Below are 25,279 nucleotides of genomic sequence, written 5' to 3'. Positions count from 1 at the left end.
CATCTCTAGTATGGCTAGTGATGATCTTTTGTAGCTTTGGTCTAGTATTTTGGTGGTTGTGAGGTCAAATCTATGTTTTTCGTCTATGCAATGGGCGATTAAAGCGGTTTTTTCCTTGAGGGCTTGTATTTCCCAATCTGTGTATGTGTGTCCTGTTTCTATTAGTTTGTTTAGCTTGTTTATGGTTGTTTGATGTCCTGATAGTCTTGTTTTTAAATGGGTGGTTGTCATTCCTATGTATGAGGCTGAGCAATCTTGGCAACATATTTCATAAATTATATTATGTTTTAGTTTATTTGGGATGGTATCTTTAATCGGGGGGAGTAGCCTGCCAACATTATATCTGGTGCTGTATGCTAAACGAATTTCGGGGTAATCTGTTTTGAGAATTTGTGCAATACGGGGAGATAAACTATTTATATGTGGAAACGGTTTGTAAGTTATGTTGGGTTGTATACAGGTTGTAGAAATTGTAGTTGGTTTGTGTTTGTATCTATTCCAGCATCTGTTAATGAGGCTTTTGGGGTAGTCATTGTTTTTGAGGTGTTTTACTACTATGGAATATTTTTGTTCTGTTGTGTAGTCGGTAGAAAGCCTGTCAACGCGTGTGATAAAGTTGATCACAGTGTTGATTTTTTGATTGGTGGGATGGAACGAATGATAGTTTAGTAACCTACCAGAGGCGGTTGGTTTGGCATACCATCGGGAACTGATAGTCTGGTTTTCCTGTCGAATCAGCAGCATGTCCAAGTATGGTAGGGTGTTGTCTTTCTCCTCTTCGCACGTGAATTGTAGGCTGGGGTGGTATTTGTTGAAATCATCGATTATCTCCTGGATTTGATGTTGGTGGACTGCAAGGAAGAGGTCGTCTACATATTTTTTGATGACTGGAACTGTCGTTGCCGTTGTTTCAAGCGTTGCTTTTATCAGTGTGTCCATCACTATTTCAGCCAGAATAGACGAAAGAGGACTTCCCATAGCTGTTCCATTTATTTGCTGGTAAAATTTGTTGTTGTATTGAAAATAGCTTGAGTTTACGCAAAACTCTACTATTTCCAGAAACAGATCTAAACATATGTTGGTTTTTGTTTTAATTTGTTGCCAGTTGTCGATGATTCCTTTGGTAATTAGTTCTTGCGGAATGCTTGGGAACAATGCAATCACATCGAGGGATATCATTACATATTCCGGTGGTAATGTTACGGAATTTATATATTCACAAAAGGCGAAAGAGTCTGGTATACTGTATTCACTGTTCATTGATGATTGTAGAATCCGAGAGATGTATTTGGACAGCATGTATGACGGTGCAGTGATGTTGGGTACAACTGGACGAAGCGGTATATTCATTTTGTGCTCTTTCGGTTGCCCGTAAATTCTAGGGCAAGTAGCGGTATTGGTTTTCAGTGAGCGGAACGTCTGGTTGTCTATGAGCTTTAAGTCGAGCAGCCGCTGCGCAATGTTATTGTTACGGGATTGGTATTTTGCTGTTGGATCTCGAGCTATTTCTTTGTATGTGTTAGCATCTTGCAGTACTTCATTCATCTTCAGCTGGTACGTGTCGGATTTCATGATGACGGTTCTATTGCCTTTATCGGCCGGCATCACGCGTATGTCTGGGTGTGCTGCCAGGAATTTTTTGGTGGTACTGATAGCGGTCGTACAGAATTGTGTTAGTTGGTCGGTCGGTGTATGTTTTCCCATCTTGTTTATGTGATTTTGTATGGTGTTGGAGATTTGGCATCTATTACGGTCTTGCATATTCTTATCTGAGTTTGTGTGTAGGATCGATTCGAGGTCTGCTATCAGATGGTATATTGGCAAATTGATTACATTGGTGTACGGAAGGCTGAACTTCGGTCCGAGGCTGAGAATTATGCTGGTTTCGGGTGGAATTTCTTGGTCGGTTGTGTTAAATATTGCCTGTTCTTTGAGTTCTGGGTTTTTGGTGTGTTGATCAGCTGTTTTTGATATGATCCGTGCAAGTTTCTGTGTTGTGCTTTTGGTTTTGCGGTTTAAGATGCTATGGTATGCCAGTTCTTGGGAGAAAGTGAAGGTTCCGTAAATTTCTTTGCTGATATCGGTTGCGATCTGTTGTTTGCATTTATCGACCTGTTTATGCAGGAGGCTGATCTTGTGGAAAGTGTGTTTGATCTCTATTGATAAGATAGATTTTTTGAACTTTGCTATGTGTCTATTTAGTTGGTTCAGATACGGACTTTTTTCCTCCAGTAGTGAGTGGATACACTTGAACGAATTTGTTATGTGTGCCGGAAAAATGCCTTTTTTCCTGCATTCGATAAGGAAACTTTTTCTGCTCATCATGTGCGCTAGTTTCGTATTAAGCGAGGCATATTTTTTCATATTGAGTGTGACATCTTGGCCGTAGTGTTGGTCGATATAGCGATAGAAACCGTTGTGTACTTGAACTGCCATAGTTAATATTGCGTAGTATGGTGTCGACTTGTAACTCAGATAAGAATATGCAAGACCGTAATAGATGCCAAATCTCCAACACCATACAAAATCACATAAACAAGATGGGAAAACATACACCGACCGACCAACTAACACAATTCTGTACGACCGCTATCAGTACCACCAAAAAATTTCTGGCAGCACACCCAGACATACGCGTGATGCCGGCCGATAAAGGCAATAGAACCGTCATCATGAAATCCGACACGTACCAGCTGAAGATGAATGAAGTACTGCAAGATGCTAACACATACAAAGAAATAGCTCGAGATCCAACAGCAAAATACCAATCCCGTAACAATAACATTGCGCAGCGGCTGCTCGACTTAAAGCTCATAGACAACCAGACGTTCCGCTCACTGAAAACCAATACCGCTACTTGCCCTAGAATTTACGGGCAACCGAAAGTGCACAAAATGAATATACCGCTTCGTCCAGTTGTACCCAACATCACTGCACCGTCATACATGCTGTCCAAATACATCTCTCGGATTCTACAATCATCAATGAAAAGTGAATACAGTATACCAGACTCTTTCGCCTCTTGTGAATATATAAATTCCGTAACATTACCACCGGAATATGTAATGATATCCCTCGATGTGATTGCATTGTTCCCAAGCATTCCGCAAGAACTAATTACCAAAGGAATCATCGACAACTGGCAACAAATTAAAACAAAAACCAACATATGTTTAGATCTGTTTCTGGAAATAGTAGAGTTTTGCGTAAACTCAAGCTATTTTCAATACAACAACAAATTTTACCAGCAAATAAATGGAACAGCTATGGGAAGTCCTCTTTCGCCTATTCTGGCTGAAATAGTGATGGACACACTGATAAAAGCAACGCTTGAAACAACGGCAACGACAGTTCCAGTCATCAAAAAATATGTAGACGACCTCTTCCTTGCAGTCCACCAACATCAAATCCAGGAGATAATCGATGATTTCAACAAATACCACCCCAGCCTACAATTCACGTGCGAAGAGGAGAAAGACAACACCCTACCATACTTGGACATGCTGCTGATTCGACAGGAAAACCAGACTATCAGTTCCCGATGGTATGCCAAACCAACCGCCTCTGGTAGGTTACTAAACTATCATTCGTTCCATCCCACCAATCAAAAAATCAACACTGTGATCAACTTTATCACACGCGTTGACAGGCTTTCTACCGACTACACAACAGAACAAAAATATTCCATAGTAGTAAAACACCTCAAAAACAATGACTACCCCAAAAGCCTCATTAACAGATGCTGGAATAGATACAAACACAAACCAACTACAATTTCTACAACCTGTATACAACCCAACATAACTTACAAACCGTTTCCACATATAAATAGTTTATCTCCCCGTATTGCACAAATTCTCAAAACAGATTACCCCGAAATTCGTTTAGCATACAGCACCAGATATAATGTTGGCAGGCTACTCCCCCCGATTAAAGATACCATCCCAAATAAACTAAAACATAATATAATTTATGAAATATGTTGCCAAGATTGCTCAGCCTCATACATAGGAATGACAACCACCCATTTAAAAACAAGACTATCAGGACATCAAACAACCATAAACAAGCTAAACAAACTAATAGAAACAGGACACACATACACAGATTGGGAAATACAAGCCCTCAAGGAAAAAACCGCTTTAATCGCCCATTGCATAGACGAAAAACATAGATTTGACCTCACAACCACCAAAATACTAGACCAAAGCTACAAAAGATCATCACTAGCCATACTAGAGATGTGCCACATATACAACAGTCCAAACGCAATCAACAAACGAACAGACGTAGAAGGATTAAATAGTATATATGCCGGAATACTATTTTCTATACAAAATAAAACCAAGAACACCCCCACAACCCTAGTGCCTAACCAAACATATCCACACACATAAACAGTAATTGTAGATCCAGGTGACTCTTAGACCGATAGTGCAGGAACAGAATAAAACTCAAAAATAATAGTGACGAAAGATACTAAAAATCCACAACAAATGACAAACTACAGGTTAGCAATAGACGACTAAAACAACAAAATCTACAATCAAATTCATCATATACAGGAACCTAAGATGGAAACATAAGACAGCAGCGACAATTTTAGACATTTTCAGACAAAATCATTCAGACAACGGACAGACTAGTTAGTGAGTAACAAACAAATACTAAAAATTGTCATATAGTTAAAATACCAATGTTTATGGCGATTCCTTGAAAAAGCTTTAAAAATAAAAGCGAAACGTCGGAGAGTAACTAAAAATTTGTTACGATTTTGGTTTGACTACATACGCCATTTCCCAAAAAAAGCTACAAACAAATACAAGTCGACACCATACTACGAAATTTTTTCTATGGTAAATTGGGACCCCTCCCCACTTTAGGAAGGGGGGCTCCCATACAAATGAAATACAAATTTCCTTATAACTCGAGAATTAATCAAGCAAATGGAACCAAATTTGGCATCTGAAAGTTTTCTAGGGCAAGAATATTTTCTATGGTGAATTAGAATCCCTCCCCACTTTAAGAGGGGGGGCTCCTATACGAATGAAATACAAATTTCCTCATAACTCGAGAACTAATAAAGCAAATGGAACCAAATTTGGCATGTGAAAGTTTTCGAGGGCAAGAATATTTTCTATGGTGAATTAGGACCCCTCCCAACTTTAAGAGGGGGGGCTACCAAACAAGCGAAATACAAATTTCCTCATAACTCGAGAACTAATCAAGCAAATGGAACCAAATTTGGCACGTGGGTGTTTTTGGAGACAAAAATTTTTTCTATGATGAATTGGGACGCCTACCCACTTTAGGAGTGGATGCTCCTATACAAATGAAATTCAAATTTCCTCATAACTCGAGAACTGATCAAGCAAAGAACAAAATTTGACATGTGAAAGTTTTCGAGGGCAAGAATATTTTCTATGGTGAATTAGGACCCCTCCCAACTTTAAGAGGGGGAAGGGCTCCTATACAAACGCAATACAAATTTCCTCATAATTCGAGAACTAATCTAGCAAATGGAACCATATTTGGCATGTGGGTATTTTTGGAGGCAACCATTTTTCCTACGATGAATTAGGACCCCTCACCTTTTTAAGAGGGGGAGCTCTCATACAAACGAAATACAAATTTCCTCATAACTCTACAACTAATCAAGCAAATGGAACCAAATTTAGCATATGGGTGTTTTTGTAGGCGAGAATATTTTCTATGGTGAATTAGGACCCCTCCCCACTTTAAGAGGAGGGAGCTCCTATACAAATGAAAAACAAATTTCCTCATAACTCGAGAACTAATCAAGCAAATGGAATCAAATTTGACATGTAAGTGGTTTTGGAGGCAAGATTTTTTTCAATGGTGAATTGAGACCCCTCTCTTCTTTAGAAAGCGAGTTATGGCCCATCTCCCCATTAAGAGGGTGGGCTTCAATACAAATGAAATGCAAATTTCCTCTTATCTCGAGAACTAATCAATCAAATGGAACCAAATTTAGCATGTGGGAGTTTTGGCAGAAATTTTTTCTATGGTGAATTACGACCCCTTCCCCTTTTAAGAGGGGGGCTCCCATACAAATGAAATTCAAATTTCCTTATAATTCGAGAACTAATCAAGCAAATAGAACCAAATTTGGCATGTGGGAGATTTTGGAGTCTTGAATTTATTTTACGATAGTTAGAGACCTCTCACCCCTGTGGTAGGGGGATACGACTCTCATACAAATAAAACAGAAATTTTTGCGAAACTCAAAAACTAATCGAACTCGAGAAATTCGATACTCTTCCATAAAACATTAGTCAATACAAGACCACAAAAACTATCTATAGTAACATTAGATCTTTCAGGACGAGACGGTCGCGAGTGTTGCCGGTGACCCGCCGTCGGAAGCGCCGCCCACTGGGGGGCTTGCAAAACTCGAGATTGTGACAAAGATCACCCAAATTCATGATTTATGTACAACACAGGTTAATTACGGCAATACGAAGTTTGTCGGGTCAGCTAGTTTTCAAATAAATATGCTCAAAATGTTCGCCAGAAAATTCTACAAAAGAATCACTTAACTAGAAAATACAATTTTGGTAGTTTGGGAGATATGGAGTTTTGAATATCTGGGGCATGCGTAATTTTAACTGAATTGTTAGCGAAAGTATGTTTAAACACGTCTACCTGAAGTTTCCGGACATTTTCATGACTAAATAATGTATTTTAATGAAAACGATGCATTTTCAACATATAATCAGCATAATAAATTTTGATGTTCTAGATACTTTTATATATATTTAAAAATAAGTAACAAATTCGTGCAAATTTTTATAGTTCTATTATTTAAGTGTGCTAGTTATTTGAGCGATATAATGCATTGTTGTGTCGACTAATGTGGCATTTGACTCCCGTGATTATTCGAAAGTTCGAAGTAATTTCGAAACTTGAAAATGGCTGTATTAACACTTTGTTGCACTATGGGAAAAACTAGACTAAACACGAACGAAATTCAGAAATGGTCTGCCAACTGATGAAATATTAGTGGTCTTATGTAAAATTTTCCGGTGAATCTGACGGTGCGCACCCCTTCCTTAATTTTCATCGGAAAGTACCAATTTTTGCTAATTTTCCCCTATTCTTAACATTATTTTAACTTAATGGAATTTATCAGGCAAGGCTTAAAAAACAGACTCTATAAACCCAAGTTCGTGTAATCGAAGAGTATCATTCAAAGTCTTATTTTCTCAAAATCTAGTCTGGTGTAGTCCAATAAGTTTAAATGTTGCTAAAAATAGACGAAAATTAGCAAAACTTGATACTTTCCGATGGCTATTAGAAAAGAGGTGGGCACCATGGGATTCGGCGGAAAATTTTACATAAGATCACTTATATTTCATCAGTTGGCAGACCATTTCTGAATTTTACTCGTTTTAAGCCAGTTTTCCCCATAGTGCAATGAAGCCCTTTTCAAATTTCGAAATTACTTCTAACTTTCGAATAATCTCAGGAGTGAAATACCACATTAGTCGACATAACAATGCATTATATCGCTCAAATAACTAGCACACTTAAATAATAAAACTATAAAAATTTGCACGAATTTGTTACTTTTATTTAAATATATATAAAACTATCCAGAACATCAAAATTTATTATGCTGGTTCTATGTTGAAAATACATCTTTTTCATTAAAATACATTATTTAGTCATGAAAATGTCCGGAAACTTCAGGTAAACATGTTTAAACATACTTTCGCTAACAATTCAGTTAAAATTACGCATGCCCCAGGTATTCAAAATTCCATATCTCCCAAACTACCAATATTGTTTTTTCTAGTTAAGTGATTCTTGTGTAGAATTTTCTGGCGAGCATTTTGAGCATATTTATTTGAAAATAAAATTGGGGGTGTTTTGAGATATTCGCATTTTTCGTTTTAAATCGCAAAAAAATGTATGATTTTGACAAATTAGATAAAAACTGATAACATCATTCGATTGCGCAGTCAAAAATCAATAGAAAAAGTATATTGGCATGTCTTCACATCAAACTGTTTCAGAGATATTTGAACCCGAAAAATGACTTTTTTTGAAAATCTGTAAAAAAGGAAGTAGCACCATTGCTAGCGGGATTAATCAATCGGCACAATGTTTTGGGAAATTGGTTGTAGGGTCGGAATGAACAATTATGCCAACTTTGGTTGAAATCGCTGCTGGTCGAATCCAAACCTTGTGTACGTTTGAGATGGAATGACCCATATGTGCAATTCTATGAAAAATTCTTTTTTCAAAATGATCCGGATTTGTTCCAATTTTGTGTAGTTCTTTCTTTTGGGAAAATTTTACACCCCTTCATTTTTACTTGGCGCTTAGCGTGCCACTTTCTGAGTAAGGGTGGTCTCAAAAATCATCATTTTGCTTTTCTTAAAACATTCAAAAAGTTTTCGTTAAATCGGATCGTGTATACACTGTTTTTATTGCTCCTATATCGTGGCGAAATTAGCGTTGCAAAAGCGTTTGTTTCAAACCAAAAGTTGGTGATCCGCTTTTCCCAATCGTTTATTAACCTTCCTAGTGCATTGGGGTCGTTTTCGACCCATCGGCATACTTACAAAGCTTGATACTCAGTAACGGTACGAGCTAGAGACTTGAAATTTTCTGACTTTTCCTAACTTTGGAAAATTAGCATTGTGGGGGAGTTTCAGCTTTCAGCGACATCTAGAAGAGCCACAGCAAAAAAAGTTACATATTATGCATTAAGGGTCGAAAACGACCCAAGTTTTGAAATTGCTCTCATTCATCCATTTTCAATCCGAATTTCGTTTTCTTTACCTCGTTTGAAAGATATGGCCAAAAACTAGCACCCAAGCTATGTTGGGGAATATTTGTTGATTGATGGACACTTCTGCGTCGGTTCCGGAACACCCACTACCAGGTCCCGGGGAACATTTTTATATTTTGAGATAATTCATTTTGCGGCACATCAAATCACATTGGCTTGATAAAATAAGACTAGTGGAAGTACAATGGGGACATTTTGGACCCGAATGGCCACTTCCCCATCGGTAACGGAACATCCGGTACCAGGTTTTTGAGGCCATTTTTGAATTTTAGGATGATTTCTATTGCGGCACGTCAAATTTCATCACATTGATAACATAAGACTATTGAAAGTACAATAAACACATGTTGAAGGCAAATGGCCACATCAGCATCGGTCCTGGAACATCCGGTATCCGGTTTTTGGGGACATTTTTGTATTTTAGGATAACTCATAATGCGACATATCAAATCACATCGGCTTGATAAAATAAGACTGATGGAAGTAAAACAATGTCATTTAGAAACCAAATGGCCACTTTACCATCGGTACTGGGTCATCCGGTACCAGTTTCGGGGGACATTTTTGGCTTTTGAGATAATTCACCATGCGGCACCTCAAATCACATCGCGTTGATAAAATAACAACAATGGAAGTATAATGGGGCGTCAGTCGCATATAATCCGGTACCCGGTATTTATAATGAACCGTAAAACGGGGTAACTCGAGGCAGATGAATTACCCTGTAATCCAAAAATGTCCCCAAAATCCGGATACCGGATAGTCCGGAACCGATGGTGAAATGGTAATTTTGACTCCAAAATTTTTCCATTGTACTTCCATTAGTGTTATTTCATCAAGCCAATGTGATTTGATGTGGCTCATGATGAATTATCCTATCCAAAAATGTTCTCATAAACCGTGCACCCGATGTTCCGGAACCGATGATGAAATGGCCATTTGTCTTCAAATGGTCCCCATAGCTCTTGTAACTGTTTTATTTGATCAAGGCGTTGTGATTTGATGTGCCGCAAGATGAATTATTTCATAATCCAAAAATATCCCGCGGAACCAGGTGCCGGATGTTCCGGAACCGATGGTAAAATGGCCATTTGGCTTCTAAATGACCTTATTTTATTTTCATCAGTCTTATTTAATCAAGCCGATGTGATTTGATGTGTCGCAAGATGGGTTATCCTAAAATACAAAAATGACCCCAAAACCCGGGTACCAGATGTTCCGGGACCAATGCTGATGTAGCCATTTGCCTTCAAAATGTCTTTATTATACTTTCAATAGTCTTACGTTATCAAGCTGATGTAATTTGACGTGTCGCAAGATAAATCATCCTAAAATTTAAAATTGTCCTCAAAAACCGGGTACCGGATGTTCCAGAACCAATGAGGAAATGGCCGCTTGGGTCCAAAATGTTCCCATTGCACTTCCATTAATCTTATTTTATCAAGCCAATGTGATTTGATGTGCCGCAAAATGAATTATCTCAAAATATAAAAATGTCCCCCGGGACCTGGTAGTGAGTGTTTCGGAACCGACGCAGAAGTGTCCATCAATCAACAAATATTCCCCAACATAGCTTGGGTGGTAGTTTTTGGCCATATCTTTCAAACGAGGTAAAGAAAACGAAATTCGGATTGAAAATGGATGAATGAGAGCAATTTCAAAACTTGGGTCGTTTTCGACCCTTAATGCATAATATGTAACTTTTTTCTAATGCATTAGGAAGGTTAAGCTATTTGAAGTGAACTAAACGAGTGTCGAGCATTATTTGATTATTATTTGTACATTTTGCCTCGCGATCATTGTCTAGTGCCGGCTGCTTCGAACAATAAGCATTCCTCCATCATCATCATCTTCGTTAAGTTATCTGCCTTGCCTGTATTCGTCATCCGTGTGCGCGAAACCAAGTGTGAAGCGCAATGGAGAAAAAACAATGCTTGGAATGCAAGAATGATTTCAACGATATCGAACCGCTGCGCTGCGGATTTTGTGATGGCTATATGCATATTAGTCAAACCTGCTGCGGCATTAACTCGCGCGGATTAAAGGAACCATTCGCACAGGGGAAGCTTATGCTGTTATGTACTGCTTGCAAAAACGAATTGAATGGTCGCAGCATTCGTGTATATATTGCAGACATTCAACATGGGTCACCAAATATGCCAAACGTGCCTGTCTCGACTGAACTGCCAGTCAAAGTTCAACAACTTTCTGACATCGTAGAATCGCTGAGTAAAAAAATAGATAATTTAACATCAACAAATCAACTGCAACTCGATTGGCCTGTGCCTACACCTAAAACGCCTGCTTGGACCAACCGTTCGGCTAAACGGCGGCGTACTGATGAAAATGCCATCGTTGATGCCCCTGCTAATGTTGGAACGAACATTGTTGATCTGAGTGATCTCCCGGTTCCCTCTATTGCGCCAAAAGCAAACAAATTTTGGCTGTATCTTTCACGCTTAAATCCAGTTTTGACCGATAGTGATGTACAGAAAATTATTTCTCGTTGTTTGAACATTACCGATCCGGTTGATGCAGTGCGGCTTGTCCCTAAGGGGAAAGACGTTGCCAACATGTCCTTTATATCCTACAAAATTGGATTGGATCCTGATATGAAGTCTCAGGCACTCGACCCTTCCTCGTGGCCAGTAGAAATGCTGTTTCGTGAATTTTTTGATCGTCCAAAAAACTTAAATCGTCTGACCATCCCTCCCCCGCCAGAGAGAATGGAGTGAACGGAGTGCGAACGAGAAGCGACGATAACTTGACAACGTACCAATGCAGCTATGATGCCAACAGCCATCTGGACCCGGGACACACTTTAACAGGCATTATGGAAGCCCCAACCCCCTCTGACACAGTCGTGCTCTCTGCTGTTACCTGCTGTCGACATCGTCCCGGTCCTGTTGTCGGAGTGCGGGATGGGGTCTTCCAGCCTGCAATCTCAGGCATGTATAATTGTAATGATGATCTTTCGGTACCTGATTATTTTCGCTGTTCCAGTACATCGACCCGCGGCTTTGTCTTAGAGCAACCTGTTAACGACGCAAACAAAATTTGGATCAGCTACCAGAACGTGCGCGGGCTACGAACAAAAATCGACGAAATCTTCCTAGGCACAACTGACTGTTTGTATGACGCTATAATTCTTACCGAAACGGGCTTAGACGATCGCATTCATTCTGTTCAATTATTCGGTAATTCATTCAACGTGTTTCGGTGCGATAGGAGTCACTTGAATAGTACTAAAAGCTCATTTGGTGGTGTTCTGATTGCTGTGGCAAAACGACATCCGTCTGCATTATTTGAGCCTGTACAAGGGAAACATTTGGAACAGGTTTGTGTAAAGGCGACCATTTATGGTTTAAGAATTTTGCTTTGCGCCTTTTATCTACCGCCGGATAAATCAAACGATGTGGCAATTATAAAATGCCATACAGCCTCGGTGCGTGAACTATTGGGGAATAGTTCTGATAATAGCACTGTTATTGTTTGTGGCGACTATAATCAGCCACGTATTGCTTGGTCTATACAAAACGGTGTGACACAGTGTCATAATTCTGCGCAACTTTCGGCCGCCAATGCAGCACTGATCGACGGCATGGATTATTTGAACTTATATCAGGTCAATGCACAGCGTAATCATCTTGGTCGTCTGCTGGATTTGGTGTTTACAAGTGATACCAATCTGCTCGTCGAAAGGTCCGTTGTACCATTAACACATCCGGACTTGCACCACCCTCCCCTGCTCGTTTCGCTCCCAGCAACTGTATGCCAAGACGCCGTTCAAGAATGTGTTGTTCCTGTAAGACGCGAGTTAAATTATCGCAAAATCAATTTCGACGCCTTTTCTGCATATCTTTGCAATATTGATTGGTCCGAATTATTAGAAACTGACTCTGTTGATACCATGGCCGTGCGCTTTTGTGATACCGTTTGCTTATGGCTAAATGACAATTTGCCGTTTGTGAGACCCGCTTCCTCTCCCGCTTGGAGCATACAGTTGTTACGTCGTTTGAAGCGTATGCGTAATAAATGCCAGCGTAAGCATCGTCGGTGGCGTACTATTCAAACAAAACACGACTTTAAACGGGCCAGTGAAGAGTATAGGCGGCTAAATGCTAACCTTTATAAATCGTACGTCTTAGGTGTTCAAACAGACCTACGTAGAAACCCGAAAAAGTTTTGGACGTTTGTAAACTCGAAGCGAAAATGTTCCTCGGTCCCTTCTGAAGTTTACTTCGACGACACCGAATCATCCACTGCATCTGATTCATGTGAACTATTTGCTACGTTTTTCTCGTCTGTTTTTGCTTGCGATCCTGGACCATCAAGTGCTGCTGATTATGCCACGTTGCAGGTCCCAGCCGATTACATCGATTTCGATATCTTTGAAATTTCTCCGGATATGATAACCGCTGCCGCCAAGAAATTGAAAACATCGCACTGTGCTGGTCCTGATGGAATTCCTGCCGTTGTCTTTTGCCGTTGCGCCGAAATCTTAGCTGTACCGCTTTGTTGTATTTTCAAAAAATCTTTTGCGCAAGGCAAATTTCCTGAGATTTGGAAGCATTCTTATATGTTTCCGGTCTTTAAGAATGGGGATCGCCGAAGTGTCAGAAACTACCGGGGTATTACAAATTTGCCTGCTGCCTCGAAATTGTTCGAAATAATTGTGAGTGCCGCATTAATTCAACGTACCAGACACTACATTTCCTCGGACCAACACGGTTTCATTGCTGGCCGCTCCGTGACTACAAATCTTCTAGATTTCACTTCTAATTGTATTATCGAAATGGAACGTAAGGCACAAGTGGATGTGATCTATACTGACTTAAAAGCTGCCTTCGACCGCATCAATCATCGAATACTGCTTGACAAAGTCTTACGTCTGGGTGCTACGCAACAATTTATCACCTGGCTACGCTCATATTTGTGCAATAGAGTACTGCAAGTGAAACTTGAGTCTAAGTTATCGTCGCCGTTTACAAATAAATCTGGTGTACCTCAAGGCAGTAACTTGGGTCCACTTTTGTTTATCATATTCTTCAACGACGCTGCCTCTGCTCTAGGAACTGGGTGCAGACTGGTATATGCTGATGATTTTAAAATTTACTTGACGATTCGTTGCATCGAGGATTGTCGTCGTCTTCAGACACTTTTGGATACATTTGTGAACTGGTGTAAATCAAACTACTTGACTATCAGCACTGCTAAATGTGAGGTAATGACATTTCATCGTATCAAATCGCCGATAGCATTCGATTATAGAATTGATGATCAAATATTAAAAAGGGTTGAATGCGTTAACGATCTTGGTGTCACATTAGACCCGAAAATGGCGTTTGATCGGCATCGTGCGATGATAATTTCAAAAGCTACCCGTCAGCTGGGATTTATCGCCAAAATTGGACGAGATTTCAATCATCCACATTGTTTCAAAGCACTCTATTGCGCGTTAGTCCGTCCGATTCTTGAAAACGCTTGTCTGATTTGGACACCGCACCAGCTCTATTGGAACCTTCGAATTGAACGAGTGCAAAGAAGGTTTATACGATTGGCTCTACGGAATCTGCCTTGGCGTGATCCAGATAACTTACCCCCATATCCTGACCGCTGTCGTTTGCTTGGTCTCGATACACTTGAGTGTCGGCGTAAGGTGCAACAGGCGTTGTTCGTGGCCAAACTGCTGAATGGCGAGATTGATTGTCCAAAGTTGCTGTCGCTCCTAAACTTTCGAGCATCTCAAAGGACTCTGAGACCGACGTTACTGCTGACTAACAGATTTCACCGCACTGAATTTGGCCGCAATGAACCAGTGGCATCGTGTATAAAAACTTTCAACCAAGTAGAGGAGTATTTTGAATTCGGTGAACCGTTGAATAAGTTCAAGCGTTTGGTGACAATGCAATTGTCGTAGATTATTATTAGTGTTATTAGTACTTCATTTAGACTTTAAGTCAGATAGGTTGTAAAACAATAAAACAATAAAACAATTCATAACTGCCCAGCCAGAATTAACTCGACTATCAATCTCTGAAAATTATCGTAAATATCTATAAATGAATTTGGAATCGTAATTATAGCCTAGTAAAGCGCACACAAGTTGATATACCATCGTTTATAATGATAGAAGAAAACAAACATACGATTTTCAGCACAAAGTTGTATAGCTGTATTAACCTGATTGCGCTTAATCGAATCTTAGCGTATAAAAATACCTATATAAGTGAATCGCTTAAAACTATTCTTCAATGCGTATATCGCCTCCAAAATGGTACGTAAAAACTAGTTTTGCGCATCGAATACGACTTTGTTAGATACATATCGGCACGTAGTTCTCATTTGTAACCTTAAAATATATATGAAAATGCTAGCTGGGTGTTGAACTACTGAACCGGTTTGAATGATTGTGATATAAGATGAAAGGAATTTTAGTGAGCTTTTAAAAAAAAATATAAGTAAGAAACTCAAAGATCCATTCGAGTGACAACCGTTGTCCAGTTAACACTTGTTGTACGATCGCTCCGTAAAGTATAAAAATTTTGCTTTTCAATCCGCGTTCAAGGCCAATGAATTGTGTGCTTGGTGTGCTGTGCCGTTCGTTTCGACACAACACAAGTGAAGTTGCAGTTTTTTGCCTCCCGAATCTTTGTGCTACAGTGCCGTATATCGTATGCTATCGAAATAGCACAGCCCGACAAGCGGCATTGTAGTTTTCATTGTGTGCTGCCCCGAACACGTGCTAACCAGGACGCAACAGAAGCATCGATCGACATCAGTCGGTCCTACTGTATTGTTTGCGCACAGCGTCACTTAGCCAGGAAGAGATCAACTCACCTACCAGGTGGTTTGGATTGCGTTTGGTGAAGTATTGAATTCTTTATATATTTATAATTTTTTTTTTTTTTTTTTTTTGATTATTTGATAAATTGCTTTTCCGTTAAATTGACCCCCCCCCCCCCCCTACATCCCAGTTTTTAAAGTACATGAGCGGTAGAGCTTATTGCTCCCGCTAAAATGGAAAACCTCAACGTCGCGATGTTCATCGACGTTGGAACGGACGAGGAGGAAATAGATGAGCTAGATATCTCACCGCCTAGTTCACCTCTTTTGAACTTACCGCTCAGTCCTCCAGTCTCGTCTGGTCCCCCAGCCCCGTCCGGCCTCCCAGTCTCGGACCTACAGGTTGCACAACGGATTAAGGCTTATCCGGATGACTCGAAGGGGCCGTTTATTGTTTTCTTCCGGCCCAAAACGAAACCTTTGAACATTTTACAAATTGGCAAAGACCTGGCAAAACAGTTTTCGGACGTAACCGAGATAACAAAGGTGAGACCGAATAAACTGCGAGTTGCCGTGAAAAGCTTGAAGCAAGCAAACGCAATTGCTAGCTGCGAGCTTTTCACGAGAGAGTATCGCGTGTACATCCCTGCCAAGGATGTAGAGATTGACGGTGTAGTTACCGATGGGAACCTCACCGTCGAATACATTTTGGAGCATGGCGTTGGCTGTTTCAAGAACTCCATGCTGCAAAAGGTAAAGGTACTGGACTGCAAGCAATTGCATTCAGCGTCGATCGAAAACGGGAAGAAAATATTCTGCCCTTCGGAATCCTTTCGGGTAACTTTCGCCGGATCTGCATTGCCAAACTACATCCTTCTGGATAGAGTTCGTCTGCCTGTACGCCTGTTCGTACCGCGGGTCATGAACTGCCAGAACTGCAAGCAGTTGGGTCATACAGCCTCCTACTGTTGCAATAAGGCACGCTGTAGCAAATGTGGCGGCAATCATGTGGAGAACGCTTGTAATGAGGACACTGAGAAGTGTCCTTACTGCGAGGGAACCCCACATGATCTCGCGGCATGTCCCACGTACAAACAGCGCGAGGAAAAAATTAAACGCTCCCTTAGGGAACGTTCCAAGCGCTCTTTTGCAGAAATGCTCAAGAAAGCCGAGCCATTGACCAACGAAAATATTTATTCCTTTTTGCCAACCGACGAGGGTACTTCTGACGAACCCCTCGAAGGATGTTCTTATGCCATGCAAGAAAGCTCTAGGAAGAGGAAAACAATTAACTCTCCTCGACTTACTCGCAAAGGACTTAAGATATCCCCGAGCGGAATGGAAAATACATCAAACTCGAAGAAAAGCGGTGAAAAAAATCCGAAGCAGGTACCTCCAGGGTTGCAAAATTTGAGATCAAACCAGGAGTACCCACCGCTTTCTGGTGCACCAAAAACCCCTGGCACATCCAACTTACACTCAGAGATCAAATCGGGAAAGGGATTTTTGAAGTTCTCTGACATTGTGGACTGGATATTTCAAACCTTCAACATCTCGGATCCACTCAAAAGCTTTCCACTTGCCTTTCTTCCCACAGTTAAGACATTTTTGAAGCAACTAACTGCACAATGGCCCCTCCTCTCAGCTATCGTATCCTTCGATGACTAATACGTCGAAAAATGCTGAGAACTCTATCGCTGTGTTACAGTGGAATTGCAGAAGTATCATCCCCAAATTCGACCTTCTCAAACAATTATTAAATATTTCTAACTGTGACGTATTCGCGCTCTGTGAAACTTTTCTCAATTCAAGTAATGATCTCAACTTCCACGATTTTAACGTCATCCGACGAGACCGAGGATCACATGGTGGAGGAGTACTTCTAGGGATCAAGAAGTGCTATTCGTTCTTCCGAATAGATCTCCCCTCGTTCTCGAATATAGAAGTCGTTGCCATTCATGCTAAAATAAAAGGAAAAGACCTCTGTATCGCTTCGATATATATCCCTCCATCGGTGCGGATTGAGCAGAAGCAACTTTCTGATATTGCAGAATTGCTTCCCGCACCCTTGCTAATTCTGGGAGATTTCAATTCCCATTGCACTCAATGGGGGTCGTTATACGACGACAACCGATCCTCCCTAATTAATAAGCTGATTGACGACTTCGATATGGCACTTCTAAACACTGGGGAAGCGACACGTATACCTAATCCTCCAGCCCGCGCCAGCGTACTGGATCTATCTCTCTGTTCAACATCACTAGCGTTAGATTGCAAGTGGAAGGTAATCAATGATCCCCACGGTAGTGATCATCTGCCAATCCTTATATCAATTACTAATGGCTACCCACCCGTGCATTCAATCAATGTTACATATGACCTCACACGCAATATCGATTGGAAACGCTACGCGGCCGTAATCTCAGAAAACATCGAATCGCGCGATGAACTTCCTCCGGAGGAAGATTACGGCTTTATTACTGGCTTGATCCTCGACGCCGCGACTCAAGCTCAGACGAAACCGACACCCGGGAAAACGTTCAACCGGCGATCTTCCACCATTTGGTGGAACAAAGAGTGCTCTGAACTGTACGCGCAAAAGTCCTTGGCGTATAAGGACTTTCGAAAACACGGTTCGATAGATCTGCTTAGGAAGTACGAGGTACTTGAGAGACAGATGAAGAGTTTGATGAAAGCGAAAAAACGCGGATATGGCGTCGGTTCGTGAGCGGTTTGTCGAGAGAAACAGCGATGAGCACTCTTTGGAGCACCGCTCGACGCATGCGGAACCGTAACGTTTCAAACGAAAGTGCGGAGTACTCTAACCGATGGATTCTCGACTTTGCCAAGAAGGTCTGTCCGGACTCTGTCCCGGCTCAGAGATCTTTTCGCGACGCGTCCCCTTCGATTGCAAATGAACCTCCGTTTACAATGGTAGAATTTTCTATAGCTCTCCTTTCTTGCAACAATACTGCTCCAGGGTTAGACAAAATCAAATTCAACTTGTTGAAGAATCTGCCTGACCCTGCCAAAAGACGCTTGTTGAACCTGTTCAATAAGTTTCTCGAGCTGAATATTGTTCCGCAAGACTGGAGGCAAGTGAAAGTAATCGCCATTCAAAAACCCGGGAAACCAGCCTCCGATCATAATTCTTATAGGCCGATTGCGATGCTTTCCTGTATCCGAAAGTTAATGGAGAAAATGATCCTCCTTCGCCTGGATAAATGGGTCGAAGAGAATGGCTTACTTTCAAATACCCAATTTGGCTTCCGCAGGGGCAAAGGAACAAACGATTGCTTAGCGTTGCTGTCTACTGAGATTCAACTCGCCTACGCTCAGAAGGAGCAAATGGCATCCGTCTTTTTGGACATTAAAGGGGCCTTTGACTCTGTCTCCGTAGAAGTTTTGACCGAGAAACTTCACTTGCAGGGTCTCTCACCGGTTATGAATAATTTTTTGCTCAATCTGTTGTCGGAAAAACGCATGAGTTTTACACATGATGATTTGACAACATCTCGAATTAGCTACATGGGTCTTCCCCAGGGCTCATGTCTAAGTCCTCTTCTGTATAACTTTTATGTTAACGATATTGATAGTTGTCTCGAAGAGTCATGCACGTTAAAGCAACTTGCAGATGATAGCGTTGTTTCCATTACAGGATCCACGGCTAACGATTTGCAAGGACCCTTGCAAGATACTTTGGACAATTTGTCCGACTGGGCGTTAAAGCTGGGTATCGAATTCTCCCCGGAAAAATCAGAGTTGGTCGTTTTTTCTAGGAAGCATGATCCAGCACAACTTCAGCTCCTACTTATGGGTTAAACGATCGCTCAGGTACTAGTTTACAAATATCTCGGTATCTGGTTCGATTCCAAATGCACTTGGGCATGCCATTTTAGGTATCTGATTCAAAAATGCCAACAGAGGATAAATTTTCTTCGTACAATTACCGGAACTTGGTGGGGAGCTCACCCAGGAGATCTTACAAGGCTATACCAAACAACGATATTATCTGTTCTTGAATATGGGTGTTTTTGCTTTCGATCCGCCGCTAATACGCATATTATCAAGTTAGAAAGAATACAATACCGTTGTGTATTGCCTTAGGCTGCATGCAATCGACCCATACGATGAGTCTCGAAGTTCTGGCGGGGATTCTACCGTTGAAGAATCGATTTTGGGAATTATCCTATCGTTTACTCATTCGATGTGAGATTATGAACCCATTAGTAATTGATAATTTTGAAAAGCTGGTTGAACTTCAATTTCAATCTAGATTTATGATTATATATTTTGACTACATGGCTCAAGATATCAACCCTTCTCAGTATACTCCCATGAGTGTCGCATCACTAGATACATCGAACTCTGCTATATTCTTCGACACCACCATGAAAGAAGAAACTTTCGGTATCCCGGATCAACTGCGATCGCAAGAGATCCCCAAAATTTTCTTCAACAAATTTAAAAATGTTAGTTGCGATAAGATGTTCTACACTGACGGATCCTTCCTCGACGAGTCCACTGGCTTCGGTGTCTTCAACGAAAATTTTACTGCCTCCTACAAACTCGATGCTCCTGCTTCCGTGTATGTCGCAGAACTTGCTGCAATTCAATACTCCCTTGGAATCATCGAAACTATGCCCACAGACCACTACTTCATCTTCACAGATAGTCTCAGTGCCATTGAGGCTCTGCGATCGATGAAGATGGTAAAGCACTCCCCGTATTTCCTGGGGAAAATACGGGAGCTATTTAGTGCTTTAACTGATAAAAATTTTAAGGTTACCTTAGCCTGGGTCCCTTCTCATTGCTCCATTCCGGGTAATGAGAAGGCTGATTCTTTAGCTAAGGTGGGTGCAATTGATGGCATTATTTTCGATAGACCAATTGCTTATAACGAATTTTATAGTACCTTGCGTCAGAGGTCGCTCATTAGTTGGCAAACATCATGGAATATAGATGAATTGGGACGATGGCTACATACCATCATTCCTAAGGTATCGACGAAAGCATGGTTCAAGGGATTGAATGTGAGTAGAGATTTCATTCGCGTGATGTCTAGACTTATGTCCAATCACTACACGTTAAACACGCATCTCTTTCGTATTGGGCTTGCAGAGAGTAACCACTGTGTTTGCGGCGATGGCTTCCACGACATCGAGCATGTTGTTTGGTCGTGTGCCGAATTCTGTGATGCTAGGTCTAAGCTAACTGATTCCCTTCGGGCCCGAGGAAGACAACCTAACGTCCCTGTACGAGATATTCTGGGTAGCCGAGATCTCCAGTATATGAATCTCATATACGCATTCCTAAAAAATGCTGACATAAAGATTTAAAATAAAATTCTACATTTAATTCCCAGACTACTCGTCCTACACCCCAATGTGACAGTAACATGTACTGGAGACAGCAGACATGGTCCAAAGACAGTAAAACGCCAGTATCAAACAACGCCAGTACGACTGCGATACCACACACTACAACGTAGTTGCACCTTTGCCAACGACACAAGTACAAATGAAATCCCTAATCCATCCCTCCTAGCCCCTATATATTAAGAAAACTGTGTAAACCTACTAACCCCAGTAAATCGGGTGTATCGATCATACCTCCTAACATAGGTTATAAGCAATGCTCACAATTATAACATTCCTATAAAAGACTTACGGCTCCTCTAAGCTACCGCAAACGAGCCAAATCAAATAAACGAGTTAAAAAAAAAAAAAAACTCAAAGATTTATGTGATATCCATTTTTTATGTTTTTATGGTGACACAGACCAAAGAGTCCCACATGATTTGGTTTTCTGTGAAGATGAGATTTTTTATATATCATTTCGAAAATTATTTCAGTTTTGTTATGTTATGTTATGTTATGGATGGTTAATCCTTTATTTTATTTTTTAAATTTTGTGTTACAAAATTGATATTAGTGACTTATAATTTACTAAAGTCTTTAAATCATTAGTTTTTCAACCTTTGTGAACCACCCTAATGCATCATGATACAAGTTTTTTATGTTGTCAAGGGCAAATACAAAAATTGCCATTCCGAAAAACAACAAACAACAATAAAATAAGTAAAAAGCGAAATTCTTTTTTAAAATTTTGTGAACCACCCTAATAAGCCTACATTTTTAAGATTTTTGATCCCTAATTTGAAATCAGTGACCCAAAATTAGTAAAAGATGTTATTTTCAGCCGATTTGAAGCAACTTTTGACTTTTGGCCAAGCTTTGTATGGAAGAGCGCCACTGTGCGTTGTAGCAAGTGAAGTTTTACACATTTTGGAGTGTAAATCAGTTTACGTAACGCCCAGGTCGGAAGAAAACTGCTATCAAGATACCAGTAAATTATAACACCAAATCAATGTTTATATCGCCTGCGACCAGAATTCTGCAAATTAGAGGGACGCACACCTTTACTCCCTGTTAAATTTCGAATCGGTGGTAGATGCTATACCACAGATAGTCGTATACGAGAGACTACCGCTCCGTTATAGCTTGCAACGGATATTCTCACTACATGGTCCTACACGCCGCTACCAAATCTCATGCAAAGTGGAGTATATGATGCGGATAGTGTTGAAAAAATTAGGAATATGATATATGAACAGGGAGACAGACGTATAGCGTCTAACGTACTACACAAAATCCTAGTTGGCCAGCGACCCGATGTTCAAGGATTTCGTTTCGATGCGCTTGTTTCAAGTAAGATAGTTGAAAATGTCATCGACAAATATTGGAGTAAGCTGATGTCCTGGTCAATTTGGCTGGGGAATATAACTTCCACATTTATTGGAGTATACATAATTGGTAGGATAATTAAATTTGTAATTGATACATTTATGCACAGACGTATATTACCGTCAAACGGGGTAACTTGCAACAACACTATATCGATCCAATTTACTGTACTTTTTGATCTGTTACTTCAATTTTTAATCTATATCAGTATCTGAATCTTGTTGTTAACACTTCATAGATGCCATAGATACTGTTACGTTGATTTTCTGCTGTTTTGGTGATTTTTAAAAAATTCCACATGATGGTGTCAAATTCATCGTCAATTTTTCGTCAGTAAAACGTTTGTGTCGCCCACAGGCACTTCAAATAAAAGAATCCTAACATACATTTTTATAGTAAAATGAACAATAAGGAAACAAAATAATCGATTTATGATGACTAGTTTTGTTTATCTTACTTGTTAACCCATTATTCGTAAAACAAGTACATAAACGGTGTAACTTGCAACAGCTGGTAGATATAAAAAACTGTGTTCCGTTAGCTTCAAGAGGCAAGTTGTCATTTAATTTTGCATCAAATAATACTAAAGCACACCTGAAGAGTGTAAGATACTTTCGGTAAGTCGGAAATATGCCAGTTTTTCTCTGGATATACTGAAAATGGCCATAGAAGAGGCCAAAAAGAAAATAACCTCACTGAGAAAATTGATCAGCAATATGACTGTGTCTAATTACGATCACTCGTAACGTAATGAACATTCATATATTATGTAACCAAGATATCGATGATTTTTAACTCTCCCGCTCCACTTCATGACGCGATTTTGCATAGTGGATACACGGCGTGTAATGCGTTATTACACAACTACAACTTCCTTAAGTACGTTACGTAATATGTGAATGGTCCTTAAAGAAGGAGGCTTTAAAGAATCCAGACAAGGAATATGAACTACATGAATAATATAAAAAGTTATTTCTGTAATTTCTATTACGAGGCTCATAATTTTTTTTCACCAGCGTGACATAGGACATTTATGCGTATATTCATAGCAAAAGCATTAAAAATCGCGAGTCGGATTATCATTTGCACATTCAAGTCAAAAGAAACTCTTACAAATGTTTAAATTCGTTCAATTTCCAAAATACATTGCTTGTTGCAAGTTACCCCGTTTAAGGGGTTACCAGTCACAAATTAGTTAAAAAATTCTACAACAGCCAATATTGATCGCATATTTTTTCTCAATATGTGAAATTGTTCTATGCTAGACCTAATAACTTTGTATTAATTAAATGTCCTCAAATGTACTACAGATAAGTTTTCACTTGCACTCATAGTTGAGAACTGATATATACGGTCTCGGTTGGCAACGGTTGGCCCGATGGCGTACCTTCAAAATTTTTATAGAACTGCATTGATGCCTTGGCTGCTCCAATCCGACGTCTATTTAACTTCTCGATTAGCTCAGGCATATTGGCATATCCTTCTGCTTGGAAATCCGCTTACATGTTTCCAGTTCATAAGAAGGGGAACAAAAGAAACATAGACAACTACAGAGGTATCTCTGCCTTATGTGCATTATCAAAACTCTTCGAGCTCGTTGTGATCGTGCCAATTTCCTCGTTCGTCCAGCAATACATCGCTGATGAGCAACACGGATTCATGCCGAAGCGCTCAACGTCTACCAATCTACTAACGCTCACTACGTACGTAACGGACTGCTTTGACGACCGATCCCAGACGGACGTTATCTACACTGACCTCTCCGCCGCCTTCGACAAGCTAAATCACCAAATCTCCGTTGCAAAACTGGACAAACTGGGCATTGGAGGGCCGCTGCTTCAGTGGTTTAAATCATATCTGACGAACCGTCCTATCAACGTGTCTATCAATGGCTTCACGTCACCGGCTTTCACCGTTTTTTCTGGAGTCCTACAGGGTAGCCACCTCGGACCGTTGGTCTTTCTTATTTATTTCAACGACGTCAACTTAATGCTCAAAGGTCCTCGGCTTGTGTTCGCCGACGACCTGAAACTGTTTTCGAAAGTTAACGATTCATCGGACACTCGCACTCCAGGAGCAACTGTTGATATTCGCTGGATGGTGCAAACACAATCGTTTGGTACTAAACCCCGACAAATGTGAAGTGATAACGTTCTCGAGAAAGCTTAACCCTATAATATTCGATTACCGATTATCAAGCGTACCCTTACGCCGTGTAGATTGCGTCAAGGATCTTGGGGTACTGCTGGACTCTAAATTGACTTTCAAACAGCATGTTTCATTCGTTGTCGACGAGGCCTGCAGAAACCTAGGATTCATCATGCGTATCACCAAAAACTTCAACGATATTTATTGTTCGAAATCACTCTTCTGTGCGTTGGTTCGCTCCAACCTCGAGTATTGCGCACCCGTATGGAGCCCGTATTACCAAAACGGCGTCAGTCGAATAGAGTCGGTGCAACGGAGGTTCATCCGCTTTGCTCTCCGTAGGTTACCATGGAATGATCCGTTCCGGCTACCAAGCTACGAACAGCGCTACAGATTAATCAACTTGTACACCCTGCAAACACGTCGGGACGTAACTAGAGCCGTCTTTGTATCAGATGTTCTGACATCCCGGATTGACTGTCCTTGGATTCTAGGAAGACTAGACATGTTAACTCGGTCTCGCTTAACGCGGAACAATTCCTTCTTGCATATACCGCATCGGAGAACTAACTACAGTACTTTCGGTACTATAACCGCCTAACAGCGGAACTTCAACCGTTTTGTGTCCTACTTCGACTTTGACGTCAGCCGCAACGTGCTGAAAACCCGATTTAGAGCTCTTGCTATTAGTTTTCAAGTAGTCAGTAGGATAGAAAACTCTGTTGACTTTTAATTAATAAACAATAATAATAACTTATAGCATCATTTTGGGATTCAC

The 25,279-nt window shown here is 40.5% G+C and overlaps 2 protein-coding genes across 2 annotated transcripts; one reads left to right on the top strand and one right to left on the bottom strand.

The window, feature by feature from the left end:
• Positions 1–554: 554 nt before the first annotated feature.
• On the bottom strand, positions 555–1,704 carry LOC128740117 (uncharacterized). Its single transcript, XM_053835627.1, has 2 exons — positions 678–1,704; positions 555–595 (listed from the first exon to the last, which is right to left on the bottom strand). The coding sequence occupies exons 1-2, from the start codon at positions 1,702–1,704 to the stop codon at positions 555–557; spliced, it is 1,068 nt and encodes a 355-aa protein (XP_053691602.1).
• An 836-nt stretch (positions 1,705–2,540) lies between these two features.
• Positions 2,541–3,690, top strand: LOC128740115 (uncharacterized). Its single transcript, XM_053835626.1, has 2 exons — positions 2,541–3,567; positions 3,650–3,690. The coding sequence occupies exons 1-2, from the start codon at positions 2,541–2,543 to the stop codon at positions 3,688–3,690; spliced, it is 1,068 nt and encodes a 355-aa protein (XP_053691601.1).
• The last annotated feature ends 21,589 nt before the right edge of the window (positions 3,691–25,279 follow it).

The sequence above is a fragment of the Sabethes cyaneus genome, chromosome 3 (genome assembly GCF_943734655.1).
Source record: "Sabethes cyaneus chromosome 3, idSabCyanKW18_F2, whole genome shotgun sequence".
Classification (NCBI taxonomy): Eukaryota; Metazoa; Arthropoda; class Insecta; order Diptera; family Culicidae; genus Sabethes; species Sabethes cyaneus.
This window is presented reverse-complemented; position numbering and strand designations above follow the sequence as displayed.

Bases quoted from the DNA above. Each gene is read 5' to 3' on its own strand.
- LOC128740117 (XM_053835627.1), bottom strand. From the start codon at position 1,704: ATGGGAAAACATACACCGACCGACCAACTAACACAATTCTGTACGACC. The intron at 596-677 runs GTAGGTTACTAA...ACGCGTTGACAG, and splicing joins TGCCAAACCAACCGCCTCTG to GCTTTCTACCGACTACACAA.
- LOC128740115 (XM_053835626.1), top strand. From the start codon at position 2,541: ATGGGAAAACATACACCGACCGACCAACTAACACAATTCTGTACGACC. The intron at 3,568-3,649 runs GTAGGTTACTAA...ACGCGTTGACAG, and splicing joins TGCCAAACCAACCGCCTCTG to GCTTTCTACCGACTACACAA.